The sequence below is a fragment of the Somniosus microcephalus genome, chromosome 19 (assembly GCF_052327205.1).
Source record: "Somniosus microcephalus isolate GS21.2 chromosome 19, FLI_Smic_1.0, whole genome shotgun sequence".
Classification (NCBI taxonomy): domain Eukaryota; kingdom Metazoa; phylum Chordata; class Chondrichthyes; order Squaliformes; family Somniosidae; genus Somniosus; species Somniosus microcephalus.
This window is the reverse complement of record NC_141005.1, coordinates 66,465,064-66,486,045: the sequence shown is the minus strand read 5'-3', so window position 1 is coordinate 66,486,045 and position 20,982 is coordinate 66,465,064. Positions and strand designations below refer to the sequence as shown.

The 20,982-nt window shown below is 45.8% G+C and overlaps 1 protein-coding gene across 2 annotated transcripts; it reads left to right on the top strand.

Annotated features, from left to right (window-relative positions):
* The first annotated feature begins 2,032 nt into the window (after window positions 1-2,032).
* On the top strand, window positions 2,033-20,690 carry mrpl40 (mitochondrial ribosomal protein L40). Of its 2 annotated transcripts, none has more exons than XM_085961966.1 (4): window positions 2,033-2,210; window positions 9,444-9,527; window positions 13,433-13,588; window positions 19,992-20,690. In XM_085961966.1, exons 1-4 carry the CDS (start codon window positions 2,170-2,172, stop codon window positions 20,299-20,301), a joined length of 591 nt encoding a protein of 196 aa, XP_085818092.1. In that variant the 5' UTR covers window positions 2,033-2,169; the 3' UTR covers window positions 20,302-20,690. The 2 variants fall into 2 exon arrangements, with proteins under 2 accessions (XP_085818092.1, XP_085818093.1); XM_085961967.1 differs by having other exon boundaries at window positions 2,040-2,278.
* The last annotated feature ends 292 nt before the right edge of the window (window positions 20,691-20,982 follow it).

Genomic DNA, 20,982 nt, shown 5'->3' with positions numbered 1-20,982 from the left:
CTTATTTTTTGTATATTTTGCATTGAAGAGAATAAATAAAAGGCATGTGTGACTACCCAAAGCTTCAACAAATCTAAATTCCCCAGCCTATTTGGCTGCAACTTATATGTTCAGCATTAGGCAAAATCTTCATCTCCCTGTACAGAATGCTGCCCCAGTCACTACACAAAAGTGTTCATCCAGTAACTCCCTAAAGAGGATTACATTTATAGAAAGAAAGAACTTGCATTTACAAAGCGCCTTTCATGGCCACGGGACGTCTCAAAGCGCTTTACAGCCAAATAAGTGTGTTTGAAGTGTAGTCATTGTTATATTATAGAAAACACATCAGACAATTTGTGCACAACAACATCTCTCAAACCACAATGAAATAAAGAGCAGATAATCTGTTTTAGTGATGTTGGTTGAGGGATAAATATTGGCCACGACACCAGGAAGAACTCCCTTGCTTTTCTTCAAATAGTGCCATGGGATGTTTTACAGCCACCTGACAGGACAGACCGGGCTCGGTTTAACATCACATCTGAAAATCATCTACTCCTACAGTGCAGCACTCCCTCACTACTGCACTGAAGTATCGGCCTAGATTTTGCACTCAAGTCACAAAGTTATAAGAAAATGTTAAGGAAATTGTACTTATGGGGAACTGACAAACTGGCCCAGGTCAATTATTCACTACGATGAAGAGTTCAAATTATAAGTAGATGGTATACAGTATGGGCTTAAGAAGCTCATCATTATTGCATTCCTAGAGAGGATAGCATTTAGAGATATGGTAAGAGGGTCGATAGCATGAAAATAAAGGATGAATTCCTTGGTGATAACAAATTTTAGGACCAGGAAAAGGCTATTATGTTACTTCATCTTTATTCATTGTCCCAATGCTCTCACAAGATGAATAATATCATTCCTATCATTAGAAGAACAGATCTGCACACAATACTCCAAAATAAATGATGCCGCACTCTATTCCTCTGCAACCAAGTACTGGATTTGTTTGCCAGTTTCATTGATTTATCCACTGTAACCCCAAAATCAACTTCCTTATGCCACATAATTGTCCCATTCAGCATATGCTCCCTCCTGGTTCTTCGCTCCGATATTAATTATTTTATACTTATCCACATTGAATTACATCCACCACCTTAGACCAGTTGCCTACAAGGTCCTTTTTTCCTGAATCTGGGTTTATTGTTTCCCATTATTTGCCTGGTCACATATTTTGGTATCTTCTGCAATTTGAAAAGGTTCCTCCGGATACCATTGTCAAAGTCAAAAGCATTTACTGAAGAAACAAGTTTGCTAAGACCAACTCTTGAGATAACACACTTTTTTTTTTAATTTGTTTATGGGGTGTGGGCATCGCTGGCAAGGCCAGCTTTTATTGCCCATCCCTAATTGCCCTTGAGAAGGTGGTGGTGAGCCGCCTTCCTGAACCACTGTAGTCGGTGTGGTATGAAAACGCTTTCTAGTTTGAAAACTTCTGATTGATGGTAACATTCTGTTTCCTCTTGCTAACCGAGTTATTTATCAAACTTAATATTTCACCGTGTTTTCAGTGACTGCCTACCTTTGTTATTAATCACCAGTAAGAAACTTTGTCCAAAAACTTGCTGAAAATCCAAGAATACCACAATTGCTTTCCGTCGTGAAAGGCGCTATATAAATGCAAGTTCTTTCTTTTTTTGGAAAACTCCAACAATGCTTCCCTTTCCTGAATTTATGCTACATATCTTTCAACAAGTTGTATTTTTTCAAGTGTTCGTCAACTCAAATATCTCATTGTTTCACATTATAAATAAAGCTATTCATTCCCATTTTTATTTAAAGACTTTGAAAGTTTGGTGCACTGATTGAACGATAAAAAATAGGTGTGTTTTGTTAGCTTGCTGTACATTTCTTTAATTTTTAAAAACTTTGACCAGTTAATAATTTAAAATTTACTTTAATTAAAAAAAACTTACAACAAACCTTTAATTAAAAACAAAACTTTGGGTTTTAGTGTATCTGCTAAGGTCCTTGACTGTGTGGACTCGGAACAATAGTTGTGAATTGTGCACCCGAGTCGGACAGCATTCGTGTGGGGCTGAGTTGCTGGTAGTGGTACGCCGCTGAAGGTGACTCGGGTCGAATGGATACCGGGACCGAGGAGAAGCTGAGCGTGGGTTGATGAAAGGGGTAGCGAGAGACCGAAGAACGTGTGAGACAAGGCGAGCTCTTCCCCGCGGCCCCGCACGGGTAACATGTCCTGGCTGGTCCGGCCGGAAATCGGCCTTATGTGAGTATTGGGCCTGGGAGGGGAGAGGCTGCGGGTCGCGGTCACCAACCAGACCCGGCCCCGCGGCTCAGGCTCAATGAGTCGAATATCTAAATGTGAGGGTTGAGTGGATTTGGGGTCACGGCAGTTTTACTGATCAAACATGTCAAACCCTTGTACAGCTTCCATTTCTATTAACGGGGGGAAAAAACACCCCAAGGCGCCTCACAGAGAAACGGACGCCCAGCAGTAAATGAAAGAACTTGCATTTATAGAGCACAACCACAGGACGTCCCAAAGCGCATTGAAGTACTTTTGAAGTGTAGCCATGTAGGAAACGCGACAGCCAATTTGCGCGCAGCAAGATCTGGCATACAGCAATGTGAAAATAACCAGATAATCTGTTCTTAGTAATAGAAACATAGAAGATAGGAGCAGGAGTAGGCCATTCAGCCCCTCGAGCCTGTTCCGCCATTTAATGAGATCATGGCTGATCATCCAAACTCTGTACCCTGCCCCTGCTTTCTCCCCATATCCCTTGAACTGTTTTGCCTTAAGAAATATATCTAACTCCTTCTTGAATATGTTTAATGAATTGGCCTCAACTGTCTTATGTGATAGAGAATTCCACAGGTTCACCACTCTCTGGGTGAAGAAATTCCTCCTCATCTCTGTCCTAAATGGTTTACCCCTTATCCTTAGACTGTGACCCCTGGTTCTGGACTCCCCCGCCATCGGGAACATCTTTCCTGCATCTAGTCTGTCTAGTCCTGTTAGAATTTTATAAGTTTCAATGAGATCCCCTTTCATTCTTCTGAACTCTAGTGAATATAAGCCTAATTGACACAATCTCTCTTCATACGTCATTCCTGCCAACCCAGTTATCAGTCTCGTGAATCTTCACTGCACTCTCTCCATGGCAAGAACATCCTTCCTCAGATAAGGCGACCAAAACTGCACACAATACTCAAGGTGTGGTCTCACCAAGGCCCTGTACAACTGCAGCAAGACATCCTTGCTCCTGTACTCGAATCCTCTTGGTATGAAGGCCAACATAACATTTGCCTTCTTAACTGCCTGATGCACCTGCATGCTTACCTTCAGTGACTGGTGCACAAGGACACCCAGGTCTCGTTGTACTTACCTTTTTCCCAATCTATTCTCATTCAGATAATCTGCCTTCCTGTTTTTGCCACCAAAGTGGATAACCTCGCATTTATCCACATTATACTGCATCTGCCCAATCACCCAACCTGTCCAAATCATACTGGAGTTTCTCTGCATCCTCCTCACAGCACACACGCCCACTCAGCTTTGTGTCGTCTGCAAACTTGGAGATATTACATCTAGTTCCCTCGTCTAGTTCATTAATATATTTAGTGAATAGCTGGGGTCCTAGCACCGATCCCTGCAGTACCCCACCAGTCACTGCCTGCCACTCGGAAAAAGATCGTTTATTCCAACTCTTTGCATCCTGTCTGCCAACCAGTTCTCTATCCAAGTCAGTACCTTACCCCCAATCCCATGTGCTTTAACTTTACATGCTAATCTCTTATGCGGGACCTTATCAAAAGCCTTCTGAAAGTCCAAATACACCACATCCACTGGTTCTCCCTTATCTATTCTACCAGTTACATCCTCAAAAAACTCCAGTAGATTAGTCGAGCATGATTTACCTTTTGTAAATCCATGTTGACTTTGTCCGATCCTGTCACTGTTTTCCAAGTGCTCTGCTGGTACATCTTTTATAATGGACTCTAAATGGCAGACCAATTAAATACATACTTTGGTTCTGTCTTCACAAAGGAGGACACAAATAACCTCCCAGAGATGTCGGGGAACATAGGGTCTAATGAGAGAGAGGAACTGAAAGAAATCAGTATTTGTAGGGAAATGGTGTTGGGGAAATTAACGGGATTGAACGCCAATAATCCCCAGGACCTGATAATCTACATCCTAGGGTACTTAAGGAAGTGGCCCTAGAAATAGTAGATGCATTGCTGTCATCTTCCAAAATTCGATAGACTCTGGAACAGTACCCATGGAGGGTAGCTAATGTTACCCCACTATTCAAAAAAGGTGGTAGAGAGAAAACGGGGAATTATAGACCGGTAAGCCTGACATCGGTAGTGGGGAAAATGCTAGAGTCCATTATAAAAGATGTAATAGCAGAGCACTTGGAAAACAGTGACAGGATCGGACAAAGTCAACATGGATTTACAAAAGGTAAATCGTGCTTGACTAATCTACTGGAATTTTTTGAGGATGTAACTGGTAAAATAGATAAGGGAGAACCAGTGGATGTGGTGTATTTGGACTTTCAGAAGGCTTTCGATAAGGTCCCGCATAAGAGATTAGCGTGTAAAGTTAAGGCACATGGGATTGGGGGCAAGGTATTGAGTTGGATAGAGAACTGGTTGGCAGACAAAGCAAAGAGTTGGAATAAACGGGTCTTTTTCCGAGTGGCATGCAGTGACTAGTGGGGTACCACAGGGATCGGTCCTAGGACCCCAGCTATTCACAGTATATATTAATGATCTAGACGAGGGAACTAGATGTAATATCTCCAAGTTTGCAGACGAAACAAAGCTGGGTAGGCGTGTGTGCTGTGAGGAGGATGCCGAGAAACTCCAGTATGATTTGGACAGGTTGGGTGATTGGGCAGAAGCATGGCAGATGCAATATAACGTGGATAAATGCGAGGTTATCCACTTGTGTCAAAAACAGGAAGGCAGATTATTATCTGAATGGCAGTAGATTGGGAGAAGGGCAAGCGCAACGAGACCTGGGTGTCCTTGTGCACCAGTCGCTGAAGGTAAGCATGCAGGTGCAGCAGGCGGTTAAGAAGGCAAATGGTATGTTGGCCTTCGTAGCAAGAGGGTTCGAGTACAGGAACAAGGATGTCTTGCTCCAGTTGTACAGGGCCTTGGTGAGACCACACCTTGAGTATTGTGTGCAGTTTTGGTCGCCTTATCTGAGGAAGGAGGCTCTTGCCATGGAGGGAGTGCAGCGAAGATTCACCAGGCTGATACCTGGGATGGCAGGAATGACGTATGAGGAGAGATTGTGTCGATTGGGCTTATACACGTTGGAGTTTAGAAGAATGAGCGGGGATCTCATTGAAACTTATAAAATTCTAACAGGACTAGACAGACTAGATGCAGGAAGGATGTTCCCGATGGCCGGGGAGTCCAGAACCAGGAGCCACTGTCTAAGGATAAGGGGTAAGCCATTTAGGACAGAGATGAGGAGGAATTTCTTCACCCAGAGAGTGGTGAACCTGTGGAATTCTCTACCACAGAAGGCAGTAGAGGCCAATTCATTAAATATATTCAAGACGGTGTTAGATATATTTCTTAAGGCTAAAGGGATCAAGGGATATGGGGAGAAAGCAGGGACAGGGTACTGAATTTGGATGAACAGCCATGATCTCATTGAATGGCGGAGCAGGCTCAAGGGGCCGAATGGCCTACTCCTGCTCCTATCTTCTATGTATCTCTAGCATTTTCCCCACTACCGATGTCAGGCTTACCGGTCTATTATTCCCTGTTTTCTCTCTACCACCTTTTTTAAATACTGGGATTACATTAGCTGCCCTCCAAGCCATGGGAGCTGTTCCAGAGTCTATAGAATTTTGGAAGGTGACCAGCAAGGCATCTACTGTTTCTAGGGCCACTTCCTTAAGTACCCTAGGATGTAGATTATCAGGCCCTGGCGATTTATCGGCCTTCAATCCCGTCAATTTCCCTAACACCATTTCCCTACAAATACTGGTTTCATTCAGTTCCTCCCTCTCATTAGAAACATAGAAACATAGAAGATAGGAGCAGGAGTAGGCCATTCGGCCCTTCGAGCCTGCTCCGCCATTCAACGAGATCATGCCTGATCATCCAAACCCTAGCACCCGGCCCCTACACCGACAGCCATCCCACCCAAGCCCTATCCCCGTAACCCCACGTATTTAATCCCCCCTAACACTAAGGGCCAATTTTTATCATGGCCAATCAACCGAACCCGCACATCTTTGGACTGTGGGAGGAAACCGGAGCACCCGGAGGAAACCCACGCAAACACGGGGAGAATGTGCAAACTGCACACAGACAGTCACCCGAGGCCGGATTGGAACCCTATGTTCCCTGACATCTCTGGGAGGTTATTTGTGTCCTCCTTTGTGAAGACAGAACCAAAGTATGTATTTAATTGGTCTGCCATTTCTTTGTTCCCCATTATAAATTCCCCTGATTCTGACTGCAAGGGACCTACGCTTGACTTCATCAATCTTTTTCTCTTTACATATCTATAGAAACGTTTACAGTCAGTTTTTATGTTCCATGCAAGCTTACTCTCATACTCTATTTTCCCCCTGTTAATTAATCCCTTTGTCCTCCTTTGCTGAATCCTAAACTGCTCCCAATCCTCAGGTTTGCTGCTTTTTCTGGCCAATTTATATGTCCTCTCCTTGGATCTTATGCTATCCCTAATTTCCCTTGTTAGCCACATTTTTCGTTTTATTTTTATGCCAGACAGGGATGAACAAATTCTGTAGTTCATCCATGCGATCTTTAAATGTTTGCCATTGCCTATCCACCGTCAACCCTTTAAGTAATGTTCCCCAATCCATCCTCGCCAACTCGCGCCTCATACCATCGTAGGTTCCTTTATTTAAATTCAGGACCCCAGTCTCTGAGTCAACTACTTCACTCTCCATCTTAATGAAGAATTCTATCATATTATGATCGCTCCTTCCCCAAGGGGCCTCGCACAACAGCATTGCTAATTAATCCTTTCTCATTATATAATACCCAGTCTAAGATGGCCTGATCTCTAGTTGGTTCCTCGACATATTGGTCCAGGAAACCATCCCGTATACACTCTAGGAATTCCTCCTCCACGGTATTGTTACTAATTTGGTTAGCCCAATCTATATGTAGATTAAAGTCACCCATGATAACTGCTGTGCCCTTAATGCATGCGTCTCTAATTTCCCGTTTAATGCCATCCCCAACCTCAGCATTACTGTTTGGGGGTCTGTATACAGCTCCCAATAACGTTTTCTGCCCCTTGGTATTTCTCAGCTGTACCCATACAGATTCCACATCATCAGAGCTAATATCCTTCCTTAATCTCCTTTTTAACCAGCAATGCTACCCCAGCTCCTTTTCCTTTCTACCTGTCCTTCCTGAATGTTGAATACCCAGCCTTGGTCACCCTGGAGCCATGTCTCCGTAATCCCAATTGTATCATATCCGTTTACATCTATTTGCACAGCTAATTCATCCACCTTATTACGAATGCTCCTCGCATTAAGACACCAAGCCTTCAGGCTTGTTTTTTTAACACTCTTAGTCCTTTTAGAATTATTATTTACTGTGGCCCTGTTTGATTTACACCCTTGATTTCTCTGCCTTCCACTTTTGCTTTTCTCCTTCCTGTCTTTTGCTTCTATTCTTGCTTCCCTTTCCTCTGTCTCCCTGCACAGGTTCCCAACCCCCTGCCATTTTAGTTTAAACCCTTCCCAACAGCACTAGCAAACACTCCCCCTAGGACATCGGTCTCGGTCCTGCCCAGGTGCAAACCATCCAGTTTGTACTGGTCTCACCTCCCCCGGAACCGGTTCCAATGTTCCAGGAATTTGAATCCCTCCCCCTTGCACCATTCCTCTAGCCACGTATTCATCGGAAATATCCTTCTATTTCTACTCTGACTAACACATGGCACTGGTAGCAATCCTGAGATTACTACCTTTTGAGGTCCTATTTTTTAATTTACCTCCTAACTCCATATATTCAGCTTTTAGGACCTCATACCGTTTTTTACCTATATCGTTGGTACCTATATGCACCATGACAACTGGCTGTTCACCCCCCCCCCCCCCCCCTCCAGAATGCCCTGCATAATGTTGGTTGAAGGATAAATATTGTCCGGCAGAAATCCCTTGCTCTTCTTGGAATAGTGCCATGGGCTCTCTTGCGTCCGCTTGAGAGAGTAGACGGCATCTGGGCTGAATGTCTCGCCCAAAATACGGCACCTCCGACAGTGCAGCACTCCCTCAGTACTGCACTGCAGTGTCAGCCTGGATTATGGGCTTGTGTCTCTGGAGTGGGGCTTGAACTAACAACCCATGACCTTCTGATTCAGATGCGAGAGGGCTTCCACTGAGCCAAGGCTGACACTTAGTAGAAGGGTTGGTGGAGGTGATGGAATGCATCGCCCTAAAGGTCCGTTTTGAGCAGGTTTTCGAAGGGGGGAAGGAAGTAGTATGGGAGGGAGTTTAGGTACAGAGCCCTGCACTGATGGGAAGTTGAGTGGAGGGAAAGGGCAATGAGCAGGAGGCCAGGGTCGCATAACTATAGAGCTGGAGGTGGTTTCAGAGATGGCGTGGGGTGGGCCAGTGGAGGCTTTGTAAACCAGAACAAAGATTTTGAATTCAATTCATTGAGGAGTGGTGATTCAGTGGAGGATGGCGGGCGATGAGTGAACATTTAGGTGTATGTGCTGGAGTTTACGCACAGTGGAACATAAGAGGCTGGCTCGGAGCAAGTCGCAGGAGTTGAGCCTGAAGGTAACAAAAGCATGAACAAAGGTTTCAGTGTCCGTGAGGTTGAGGCAAGGACTGAGGTGGACAATGTTACAGAGGCGGGTAAGTAATCGGTGTTGGTGATGGATAAGGTTTGAAGCTCATGATGTCCCTGTTGGCGCTCAGAGAATCCTTACCCGTGAGGTACAGTATATGATGGAACAGGCTGTAATTCTTCCTGGGTCAACCAGGAGACTACAAGGGTCAGCCAGAGAGATGGCATCAGGGCAAGGATACCGGACGTTTGACTGGAGCTGAATAATTTTTTCCACTGTTAGTTTGGAGAAAGTTCTACCTTATCCAGACAAGCAATCCAACAGCACATTGGTGAATGTGGAGTCGATATTGCTGGCAGAGAATGGGCACAGCTCAGTGACGTCAGCATCCATGTGTTGACTGGCAGAACTGTGTCATTGAGATGCACTTGCTTTAAAGCAGAATTTTTTCCAGGATTTCTCGGAGGCCAGCTTTTGTCTTCCTCCACTTTTATTGTCCGAGTTAGATGCAGCTGCTGGGAGGAGGGATTAACTTTGTTAAATCAACAACTGTCAAACTTCAGTAAGAATGTATGGGTTTCGTAACATAATGTTATCTTTCTTTCTCTTACAGTCCTCGTGCAGTGTGGAATGCTTCAGTTCGAGGTAGTCACTGGCAGATGTCCCTGTTGGCACTCAGAGAATCCTTACCCATGAGGTACAATATATGATGGAACAGGCTGCAATTCTTCCTGTACAGCTGCATGGGATGGGATGGAACAGTACTCTACCCTGTATATTCTGGGGGTTCAGCTCCTTTTATTTTATTCGCTTATGAGATCTGGGTGTCGCTGGCAAGGCCAGCATTTATTGCCCATCCCTAGTTTCCCTTGAGAAGGTGGTGGTGAGCTGACTTCTTGAACCACTGCAGTCCGTGTGGTGAAGGTACTCCCACAGGACTGTTAGGTAGGGAGTTCCAGAATTTTGACCCAGCGACGATGAAGGAACGGCGATATACTTCTAAGTCAGGATGGAGTGTGACTTGGAGGTGTTGGTGTTCCCATGCGCCTGCTGCTCTTGTCCTTCTAGGTGGAAGAGGTCGCGGATTTGGGAGGTGCTGCCGAAGAAGCCTTGGCGAGTTGCTGCAGTGCATCTTGTAGATGGTACACACTGCAGCCACGGTACGCCGGTGGTGGAGGGAATGAATGTTTAAGGTGGTGGATGGGCTGCCAATCAAGCAGGCTGCTTTGTCCTGGATGGCATCGAGCTTCTTGAGTGTTGTTGGAGCTGCACTCAACCAAGCAAGTGGAGAGTATTCCATCACACTCCTTACTTGTGCCTTGTGGAAAGGCTTTGGGGAGTCAGGATGTGAGACACTCGCCGCAGAATACCCAGCCTCTGACCTGCTCTTGTTGCCACAGTATTTATGTGGCTGGTCCAGTTAAGTTTCTGGTCAATGGTGACCCCCAGGATGTTGATGGTGGGGGATTCGGCGATGGTAATGCCGTTGAAAGTCATGGGGAGGTGGTTAGACTCTCGTTTGTTGGAGATAGTCATTGCCTGGCATTTCTGTGGCGTGAATGTTACCTGCCACTTATCAGCCCAAGCCTGAACGTTGTCCAGGTCTTGTTGCATGCGGGCATAGGCTGCTTCATTATCTGAGGAGTTGCGAATGGCGCTGAACACTGCAGTCATCAGCGAACATCCCCATTTCTGACCTTATTTTGGAGGGACGGTCATTGATGAAGCAGCTGAAGATGGTTGGGGCTAGGACACTGTCCTCTTCTGTGGGAGAATGCAGTAGTTGGGACAGTGTCAAAAAAAAATGTTTTTATAGTTAGCCAATATTTGAGTGTCTTAGCTGAGGTCCAGCTAGACCGTGGCAAATGCCTTGACATCACCTATGATTTATATTTGAATTTATTGTAAAGATAAATAACATGAAGTAAAGAACAAAAGGATAACCACTGCCATTATATGGCTAAAAGCAATAAAACAAATAGCTAATGCTGGAAGTCTGAAACAAAAAGAGAAAATGCTGGAAACATTCAGCAAGCCTGTCAGCATCTGTGGAGAGAGAGAGAGAGTTAACATTTTGGGCTCCAGCCCTTCGGAGGTGAAAAATGAACAAGCATTTCAATAGAATCAGAACTGAGAGAGCGGTGGAGGCAAAAAACGAGTAGAAACTATTTTACAATTACAAAATATGGATAGAGGTTTAAATCCAATAGCACGTTGTAATTTACTGCCAGTTCAAATGACACTTTCAGCACAAGAATACATTCCCAAATCACCATGTATTAATATTTCCTTTAACTACCCTCTACTTCATGGTATCGGGCCCAGGCCCTGTCACTTTCGAGCGTCGGCAATCTTCTCTGCCTAGCTAAATAAAGTCCCTCCTTTTATCTCTTGCGTTAAAATTAATTAAGAAAAGTAGGAAGAGTGATCGGAGTGTAAAGCTGCCAAGATGGAAAAAAGAAAGACAATTTAGAAAACAAAAATAAATGCCTCTTTTAATCTTTTTAAACTCTCTCTCATGATGTTTCCTTTTCTTATTTTGACAGTTTTATAATTCTTCACTCTTTCTATTTTTCTTGCTTGGTTTTGCCCTTGTCTAATTTTGGTTTCTCCTTCTTCTCTGACTAAATACCCCCTAATGTTTTGGTTCAGTCTCTCCGCTGATTTGGGTTTGTCTTCCCCAATCACTTGACTTGTATCCTCCATTTTCAGCAGGATCCCTACAACTCAGTACATTTCTTAAAGTTATGGAAGCTGCTCCTCTCTCAAATTATTAGTAAGTTCTGCCCTAATCCTTTCTTTAAAGCTTTTGAGAGTTGCGTTACTGAGGTGTATAACATGGGCAACAAGAGCGTCAATGGAACCATCATGATGAGGACGGTCATGGCTGTTCCATTTGTGATCTGGTTGCCTAATCACATGTCATTGTGTTGTACATCTCCAAAACTTTTGGCAGGGTCTGTACCATGCACTTCTAAACAAGTTTCAACCATATGCTGTCTGCCTGGAGCTATATCCATAGCTGTGTAGTTTCCTTTCAAATCACCTTATCTGTGCTGCACCCGCTGACTCTTTCACCATTAACTCAAGGGATCACCAAGCCTATATTCCTTTTTCATAAGTGACCTCCATTCATTATCCAACCCTATAGACTCTTCGACTGATGATTCCACTCTACATTCATCAACTTCCTTCAGAACATACAGTGCTCACAGCTCCAGTCCTGGCCCAGTGCAATGGCTGAGTCACTACAACTTGATATCCTCTATACCCTTCAATGGAGCCGTAAAAAAAAATCTTTTGATTCTTAAAATCTAATTTTTCTCCTAAATCCGATCTACAGCTACCACTTCTGAACTTTAATGGCTCCGCTCCTAGTCATCTTCCATTATTAGCGTTATCGGCCTTGCTGTTTCCTCTTGCTAAAGCTGCCTCTGAGGAGCTTGGTTCCCTGTTTTGTGCCAAACATCTTTTTTCCTCAACAATTCTGACTCCTCTATAAAGCCCAAGTCCATTCAAGACAATTACTGTTCTTGTGTCCGAGCAGACTCTTCCAGCACCTCTCACGAGCATAGACCTGATACAGGAAAAAGCTTGTTATGTAATAGGTGATCCCTTTCTCATTTGTAGCCTCTGTCCCAACCACTGGTCTTTTTTCTATTCTTTAAATATTGTGATTTCCACATGGCACAATCCCAACTTTGACTGTTCTTTCCCTTACTACAGAAAACAATCTAAGGAAGACCATGCAGGTGAGCATGCAGGTGCAGCAGGCGGTTAAGAAGGCAAATCGTATGTTGGCCTTCGTAGCGAGAGGGTTTGAGTACAGGAGCAAGGATGTCTTGCTGCAGTTGTACAGGGCCTTGGTGAGACCACACCTTGAGTATTGTGTGCAGTTTTGGTCGCCTTATCTGAGGAAGGATGTTCTTGCCATGGAAGAAGTGCAGCGAAGATTCACCAGACTGATACCTGGGATGGCAGGAATGACGTATGAGGAGAGATTGGGTTGATTGGGCTTATACTCGCTGGAGTTTAGAAGAATGAGAGGGGATCTCATTGAAACTTATAAAATCCTAACAGGACTAGACAGACTAGATGCAGGAAGGATGTTCCCGATGGCGGGGGAGTCCAGAACCAGGGGTCACAGTCTAAGGATAAGGGGTAAGCCATTTAGGACAGAGATGAGGAGGAATTTCTTCACCCAGAGAGTGGTGAACCTGTGGAATTCTCTACCACAGAAGGCAGTAGAGGCCAATTCATTAAATATATTCAAGAAGGAGTTGGATATATTTCTTAAGGCTCAAGGGATATGGGGAGAAAGCAGGGACAGGGTACTGAATTTGGATGATCAGCCATGATCTCATTGAATGGCGGAGCAGGCTCGAGGGGCCGAATGGCCTACTCCTGCTCCTATCTTCTATGTTTCTATGTACCAGTGGATGAGGCACTGCTGCCCCATCTCTGCACTTGCTCGTGGCTGGGTTTAATGTGGCAGCAGCAGGAGCTGGGAACAGGTCTCCTCACCACCCCATTGCCGGGGAGGTGTCTGGGAGACGAAGGTGCAGCCGAAATTCAATCTCTGCGTGTGAATTTGTTTTGCAGAGCTGAACCTAAGAAAAAGAAGAAGGTGGATCCCAGGAGAGAACAGGCAGTGAGAGACCGTCTGAGAAAGAGACTGAAGAAGTTGGAACGTGTTCCTCCAGAGCTGATCCCGATCGAAGATTTCATCACTCCCACTAAGCTCCTTGATGAATCCAGGTTTGTGTGGTCTGAGACAGAAATCCAAAAGACTTAATAGTTCCAAAAAGGAAACATGACCTTCCCTCTTAGTCTGGGTGGGGTGGGGTTAGGTTCCTTTTGTGGTGTGCTTTTTTTCTCTGTATCATGTTTTTTAAATTATTTGTGAGAAAATGTCCAACTTTCCAAGACTTAAACATCCAAAATGGCTGACTTACATGGCCAATACTCAAGACACAAAACTAGACTCTAGGAAACGCCACATAAGAAAGAAAGACTTGCATTTATATAGCGCCTTTCACGACCACCGGACTTCTCAAAGCACTTTACAGCCAATGAAGTACTTTTGAAGTGGAGTCACTGTTGTAATGCAGAGCTTAAACAGAACTAAGTGGCACCAGTGTATCTTTTAAGCGCCTGTTTAATCCAGGCGTTTGGCTTAATGGTGCTGGTTCTAGAAGAGGCTTTTGTTCATCAGCTGAGGTTTCTGAACGTGTCAGACACCATCAACTCGCTTAAGAATCTCCATATCCTGAGAAATCCACATAAGTAGAAACCACATCTGTAGTTTATACTTGATATAATTGTGTATGAGAAGTAGTTGAAGTACAACAGCCTGCTGAAATAGTGTGTGGAGAGGTCTTGATGATGCACATAGCATGCAGTTACAGTGACTAATCCTAACACTTAACTAAATCCAGTTCTAATGCTGGGAGCAGGCTGCCCAGTGGTTGAAAGACTGAGTTGAGATTTGGGGGGAATTTTTCGGGGGGTCAGTGGGTGCATTTGGTGGCAGGTCGGGTGGGAAACTTTTGTTTTGACCGCGGGTAGGGAACCCGCCGCCACACTAGTTTCCCAGATGTCGGGTCTGTCATTGCTGAACAGACCCAACACCAAGCGGCGGGGGAGGTGATTAAGAGCTTGTTAACAGCCACTTAAACTATTTTGAGCTCACCTTTAAATTTTACGAGGTAGCCCATGGGTTTTATGCTGCTCGGGATCACGTCAGCTCAGCAAGGAGTTGTCACCATCAAATCATCTCTTTACTTGACAGCTGCAAATGTGCTAGAAAAGCTCCCATCTCCTAGCGGTTCACTTTCCAAGGTCAGAAGCTGTTGCTTACTGCATTTGGAAGACAGATTGAGCTTTATGCAGGTTGCAAGTGTTTGGAGTAAACTCTGTATCCAGTGTCACCTCATTGGAACAACCTCTCTCACCATTGACAGATGACTTCTGACATCTCAACTTCACCTGCCATCTATTACATCAGCATCGGAGCCCTTGAAACTATCTCACCTTGATCCTCATAATTCCACCTCGATCAGCCCCAACACCAGCAGCACCAACAACAACACCAACCTTCTCCGCAATCAACTGATGCTATACAAGGTATCAGCACCTAAGCACATTGCTGCCAGGGATGGCCTCACCATAGCCAGATTTACTTCACTTGACGCTGCCATGTGATGCGCCAGGTTGGCACCACCCCACACCAACATCATAAAGCATCCCTACAATTCACTAAGCCACTTCCAAATGAATCTGGCCAAGAACGCAAAGTGTTGAAAATAAAGAGTTCAATGTTTGACAGCACATTAACAGAAACTTCACATGAACATTGGCTAAAACACCCAAGTGCCTACTCTTGTGTGCTGTTACTTGGTATGATTGGACTAGGATGAGGGTGCGTGTGAGGGGAGGCTAGTGAGATGGGGAAGTGATAAAATAGATCGAGAGGGATGGGTGGAGGCGCAAGGTAAGTTGGTGTGAGTCAGGATGTGCAGGAGTAGGGTAGGGAAGGCAGAGTGATGCGGATGTGATGAGTGGCACAGCAGGATGAGGTTGAGTGTGGCTTTGCAGTAACATTTCATGATCTACTGAGATCATTGAAAGGTTTGCGCCATTGCAGCCAGGTACTAACGACGTGCCTGCTTGTGTCGTCCTGTGCAATGTGCAACCAGGCTGCGTTGATCTCCTGGGGAGGTCTCTTCCGTCTATGTTTTTTTTAATTCGCTTATGGGATGTGGACGTCGCTGGCAAAGCCAGCATTTATTGCCCAGCCCTAATTGCCCTTGAAAAGGTGGTGGTGAGCCGCCGCCTTGAACCGCTGCAGTCCGTGTGGTGAAGGTACTCCCACAGTGCTGTTAGGGAGGGAGTTCCAGGATTTTGACCCAGCAACGATGAAGGATCGGCGATATAATTCTATGTCAGGATGGTGTGTGACTTGGAGGGGAACTTGGAGGTGGTGGTGTTCCCATGCGCCTGCTGCCCTTGTCCTTCTAGGTGGAAGAGGTCGCGGGTTTGGGAGGTGCTGCCAAAGAAGCCTTAGCGAGTTGCTGTAGTGCATCTTGTAGATGGTACACACTGCAGCCACGGTACACCGGTGGTGGAGGGACTGAATGTTTAAGGTGGTAGATGCGGTTCCAATCAAGCGGGCTGCTTTGTCCTGTATGATGTCAAGCTTCTTGAGTGTTGTTGGAGCTGCACTCATCCAGGCAAGTGGAGAGCATTCCATCACACTCCTTACTTGTGCCTTGTAGATGGTAGAAAGGCTTTAGGGAGTCAGGAGGTGAGACACTCGCTGCAGAATACCTAGCCTCTGACCTGCTCTTGTTGCCACAGTATTTATGTGGCTGGTCCAGTTAAGTTTCTGGTCAATGGTGACCCCCCAGGATGTTGATGGTGGGAGATTCGGCGAGGGTAATGCCATTGAATGTCAAGGGGCGATGGTTAGACTCTCACTTGTTGGAGATAGTCATTGCCTGGCACTTCTGTGGTGCGAATGTTACCTGCCACTTATCAGCCCAAGCCTGAACGTCGTCCAGGTCTTGTTGCATGTGGGCATGGACTGCTTCATTATCTGAGGAGTTGTGAATGGCACTGAACACTGTGCAGTCATCAGCGAACATCCCCATTTCTGACCTTATGTTGGAGGGAAGGTCATTGATGAAGCAGCTGAAGATGGTTAGACCTAGGACACTGCCCTGAGGAACTCCTGCAGCGATGTCCTGGGGCTGTGATGATTGACCTTCAATCACCACAACCATCTTCCTTTGTGCTAGGTATGACTCCAGCCAGTGGAGAGGTTTCCCCCTGATTCCCATTGACTTCAGTTTTACTAGGGCTCCTTTATGCCACACTCGGTCAAAAGTTGCCTTGATGCCAAGGGCAGTCACTCTCACCTCACCTCTGGAATTCAGCTCCTTTGTCCATGTTTGGACCAAGGCTGTAATGAGGTCGGGAGCTGAGTGGTCTTGGCGGAACCCAAACGGAGCATCAGTGAGCAGGTTATTGGTGAGTAAGTGCCGCTTGATAGCACTGTCGATGACACCTTCCATCACTTTGCTGATGATTGAGAGTAGACTGATGGGGCGGTAATTGGCCGGGTTGGATTTGTCCTGCTTTTTGTGCACAGGACACACCTGGGCAGTTTTCCACATTGTCGGATAGATGCCAGTGTTGTAGCTGTACTGGAACAGCTTGGCTAGAGGCGCAGCTAGTTCTGGAGCACAAGTCTTCAACACGATAGCCGGGATGTTGTCAGGGCCCATAGCCTTTGCTGTATTCAGTGCGCTCAGCCATTTCTTGATATCACGTGGAGTGAATTGAATTGGCTGAAGACCGGCTTCTGTGATGGTGGGGACCTCAGGAGGAGGCCAATATGGATCATCCACTCGGCACTTCTGGCTGAAGATGGTTGTAAACGCTTCAGCCTTGTCTTTTGCACTCACGTACTGGGCTCCACCATCATTGAGGATGGGGATATTCATGGAGCCTCCTCCTCCCATTAGTTGTTTAATGGTCCACCACCATTCACGACTGGATGTGGCAGGACTGCAGAGCTTTGATCTGATCTGTTGATTGTGGGATCGCTTAGCCCTGTCTATAGCATGCTGCTTCTGCTTTTTAGCATGCATGTAGTTCTGTGTTGCAGCTTCCCCAGGTTGGCACCTCATTTTTGGTACGCCTGGTGCTGCTCCTGGCATGCTCTTCTACACTCCTTATTGAACCAGGGTTGGTCCCCTGGCTTGATGGTAATGGTAGAGTGAGGGATATGCCGGGCCATGAAGTTACAGATTGTGGTGGAATACAATTCTGTTGCTGCTGATGGCCCACAGCGCCTCATGGATGCCCAGTTTTGAGCTGCTAGATCTGTTCTGAATCTATCCCATTTAGCACGGTGGTAGTGCCACACAACACAATGGAGGGTGTCCTCAGTGTGAAGACGGGACTTCATCTCCACAATGACTGTGCAGTGGTCACTGCTACCAATACTGTCATGGACAGATTCGTCTGCGACAGGTAGATTGGTGAGGACGAGGTCAAGTAGGTTTTTCCCTCGTGTTGGTGCTCTCACCACCTGTCGTAGGCCCAGACTGGCAGTTATGCCCTTCAGGACTCGGCCAGCTCAGTCAGTAGTGGTGCTACCGAGCCACTCTTGGTGATGGACATTGAAGCCCCCCCACCCAGAGTACCTTCTGCACCCTTGCTACTCTCAGTGCTTCTTCCAAGTGGTGTTCAACATGGCGGAGTACTGATTCATCAGCTGAGGGAGAGCGATAGGTGGTAATCAGCAGGAGGTTTCCTTGCCCATGCTTGACATGAAGCCATGAGACTTCGTGGGGTTCGGAGTCAATGTTGAAGACTCCCAGGGCCACTCCTTCCCGACTGTATACCACTGTGCCGCCACCCCTGGTGGGTCTGTCCTGCCTGTGGGACAGGACATACCCAGGGATGGTGTTGGAGGCGTTTGGGACGTTGGCTGAAAGGTATGATTCTGTGAGTATGACTATGTCAGGCTGTTGCTTGACTAGTCTGTGGGACAGCTTTCCCAATTTTGACACAAGTCCCCAAATGTTGGTGAGGATGACTTTGCAAGGTCGAGTGGGCTGGGTGTGCTGTGTCCGTGTCCGGTGCCGAGGTCGATGCTGGGTGGTCCGTCCGGTTTCATTCTTATTATTTTGTTTCGTAGCGGTTTGTTACAACTGAGTGGCTTGCTCGGCCATTTCAGAGGGCAGTTAAGAGTCAACCACATTGCTGTAGGTCTGGAGTCACATATAGGCCAGACCAGGTAAGGACGGCAAATTTCCTTCCCTAAAGGACATTAGTGAACCAAATGGGTTTTTACTACAATTCGATAGTTTCATGGTTACCATTACTGATACTAGCTTTAAAGGAAAGAGGACCTCCCTGTGTGCTGTGACTCCCTCCATAAGCATTTGGAGGGAGTCATGGGAGAGCCTGGGTGCAGCCGTGCACCTCTGTGCAGTGTTTGTCAGTGTTTGCAGCACCTCAATGCTGTAGAACACTGACAGCACAACTGTCAAAATCAATTTGTGCATGGTCCCTTTAAGGAAACCGGATGATGACGCGTCATCAGACCCACTTCCTTCAATTGGCGGGCAAAAGCGCCGGGCGGGCTTAACGCGCCCAATCAACGTAAAATCACTTTGGACAGCAGGCTGGAGCCAGCAGCCAGGTTACAATCCGCCATCGATCCCAGACCCGCCGAGGTAGGGGAAATCGCGGTCTTGATGTTTTTATGTTCTTTTAATTAGATACTTGCAACTACCTGTATTCACTCTGAACAGTTGTGTTTTCATTCTGGGATTCGTTTTGCTATACTGCTGGTAAGAGTTTATTTTCAGACCAGGATTTTCTTTTCTTCTGATTGGATTATCTTTGTGTCATCACCATTATCTACCTCCAGCTGGGAAAAGGACAATGGGTCCATCATCTGGGCCAGGGAAAGGGGGATAATGGGTCCAGGATATAGGTGGAGGAAAAGGGAAGCCAAGATAAAAGGGGACAGTGGTATTAGATCTGGCGAGGGAGGTGAAGGCTGTGAGCGTAGGTCAAGAGTCAAGTGGATCCAGGGATCAGATGGCTAATATGTTCTGCGCAAGAGAGTTAAAGAGCTGATCGTTCACCTATCCGGTCTATAGCGACACGGGGCTTTTGTGTATCTCGTGTGCCAGCTTTAGCTCAACTGATGGCCCTGTGAGCTCATAATCTAAGCACTGGGATGCTGTCCTGCGGATGAGACGTTAAACCGAGGCCTCGTCTGCTCTCTGTCTATTCTGGTCACCGAATCCCATTTCTATTATTTGAAGACGAGCAGTGAGTTCTGGTATCCTCCCTTAATCAATATCACCAGGATCAGATTAGCTGGTCATTTGTCTAATTACTGTTTGTGGAATCTTGCTGTGCACAAAATGGTCATTGTGTTTGGTTACAATAGTCACTACACTTTCAGGTAATTAACTGTGTGAAGCACTTTGGAGACATTTTTGAGAAATATATATAAATGCAGATATTGACAGATCATATTGTTTCAAAGCAGACTACAATGTGAATAATATGTAATAATGATGACTAAGCACACAGAGAGCCTGCAATAACGTATTGTTTATGGTGCCTCCAGATTCAGAGACCATCCCAAGCTGACAGCGGAAGAGAGCGAGCGGCGAGCGCTTCTGATGAAGGAGTGGTCAAGGTATAAGCAGAAAGAGCACAAAAAGGAAGCGGAAATGATCCAGTCCATGGTGGAGGCGCAGCAGCAGGCCCTGAAGGAACTGCGGCTCGAGTCGGAAGAGTTGTACCAGGCTGCCGTTAAACGGGACCAAGGACTATTTCCATTGGAGTTGCAAGGGACTAGTCTTACTCCTCCCATAGCTGACTACCAAGCACCTGATGGAAAATACAGAGATATCACAAAAGCATATACACAGTGACATGTGTGAGACCCTTACACTGTTTTTGGGTTGTCTTTTTAAGCGAATTTTTCTAAATAAAGTGAATATTGACGTGTGTGTGTGTATATATATACCACACTGCTACTGTATTAATGCGAATATCATGCTTCTAATATACAAGTTTCCAGAACAGATGCTGGGTTTTCGTACAGGATTTGTTTTGTTAATTTTTCTATGCCAGTTGTCACTATTACTGCATTGTGGTAATATGCTGTCTGGTGACCAGGTGGCTATATGCATATTGCACTCTGTATCACATTGTAGTAATGTACATAGTCTTAAAACCAATATGTGGCCAGGTGTCTTCAGTCGTCAGTACAGTAAAAAGGATGTAAATTCCTTCATAATAAATGATTGTACAAATATTATAGGGTTCACTTGCAGAAACGTGCTGTTTTCCAGTGCATGTATTGTGTTGGTGCTAGTCACTTTATGCAAAGTGTAAATTTAGTCTTATGTGCCCACAATCTTTCTCCCTTCTTTGCAGGAGTCATTGTGGTAGATTTTCAACTTACCGTCTGTGTGTGTAGGGGGTGGCGGGTGGCGGGTGCGCCCAGTCAGTTATGCCCCTGACTGTCTGTGAGCGGTTCGAATCGCTCCCACGCCCCTGGGTTCTAGACACCGGACTTAGGTACAGGCGGCGATACAGAAAGACTTGAG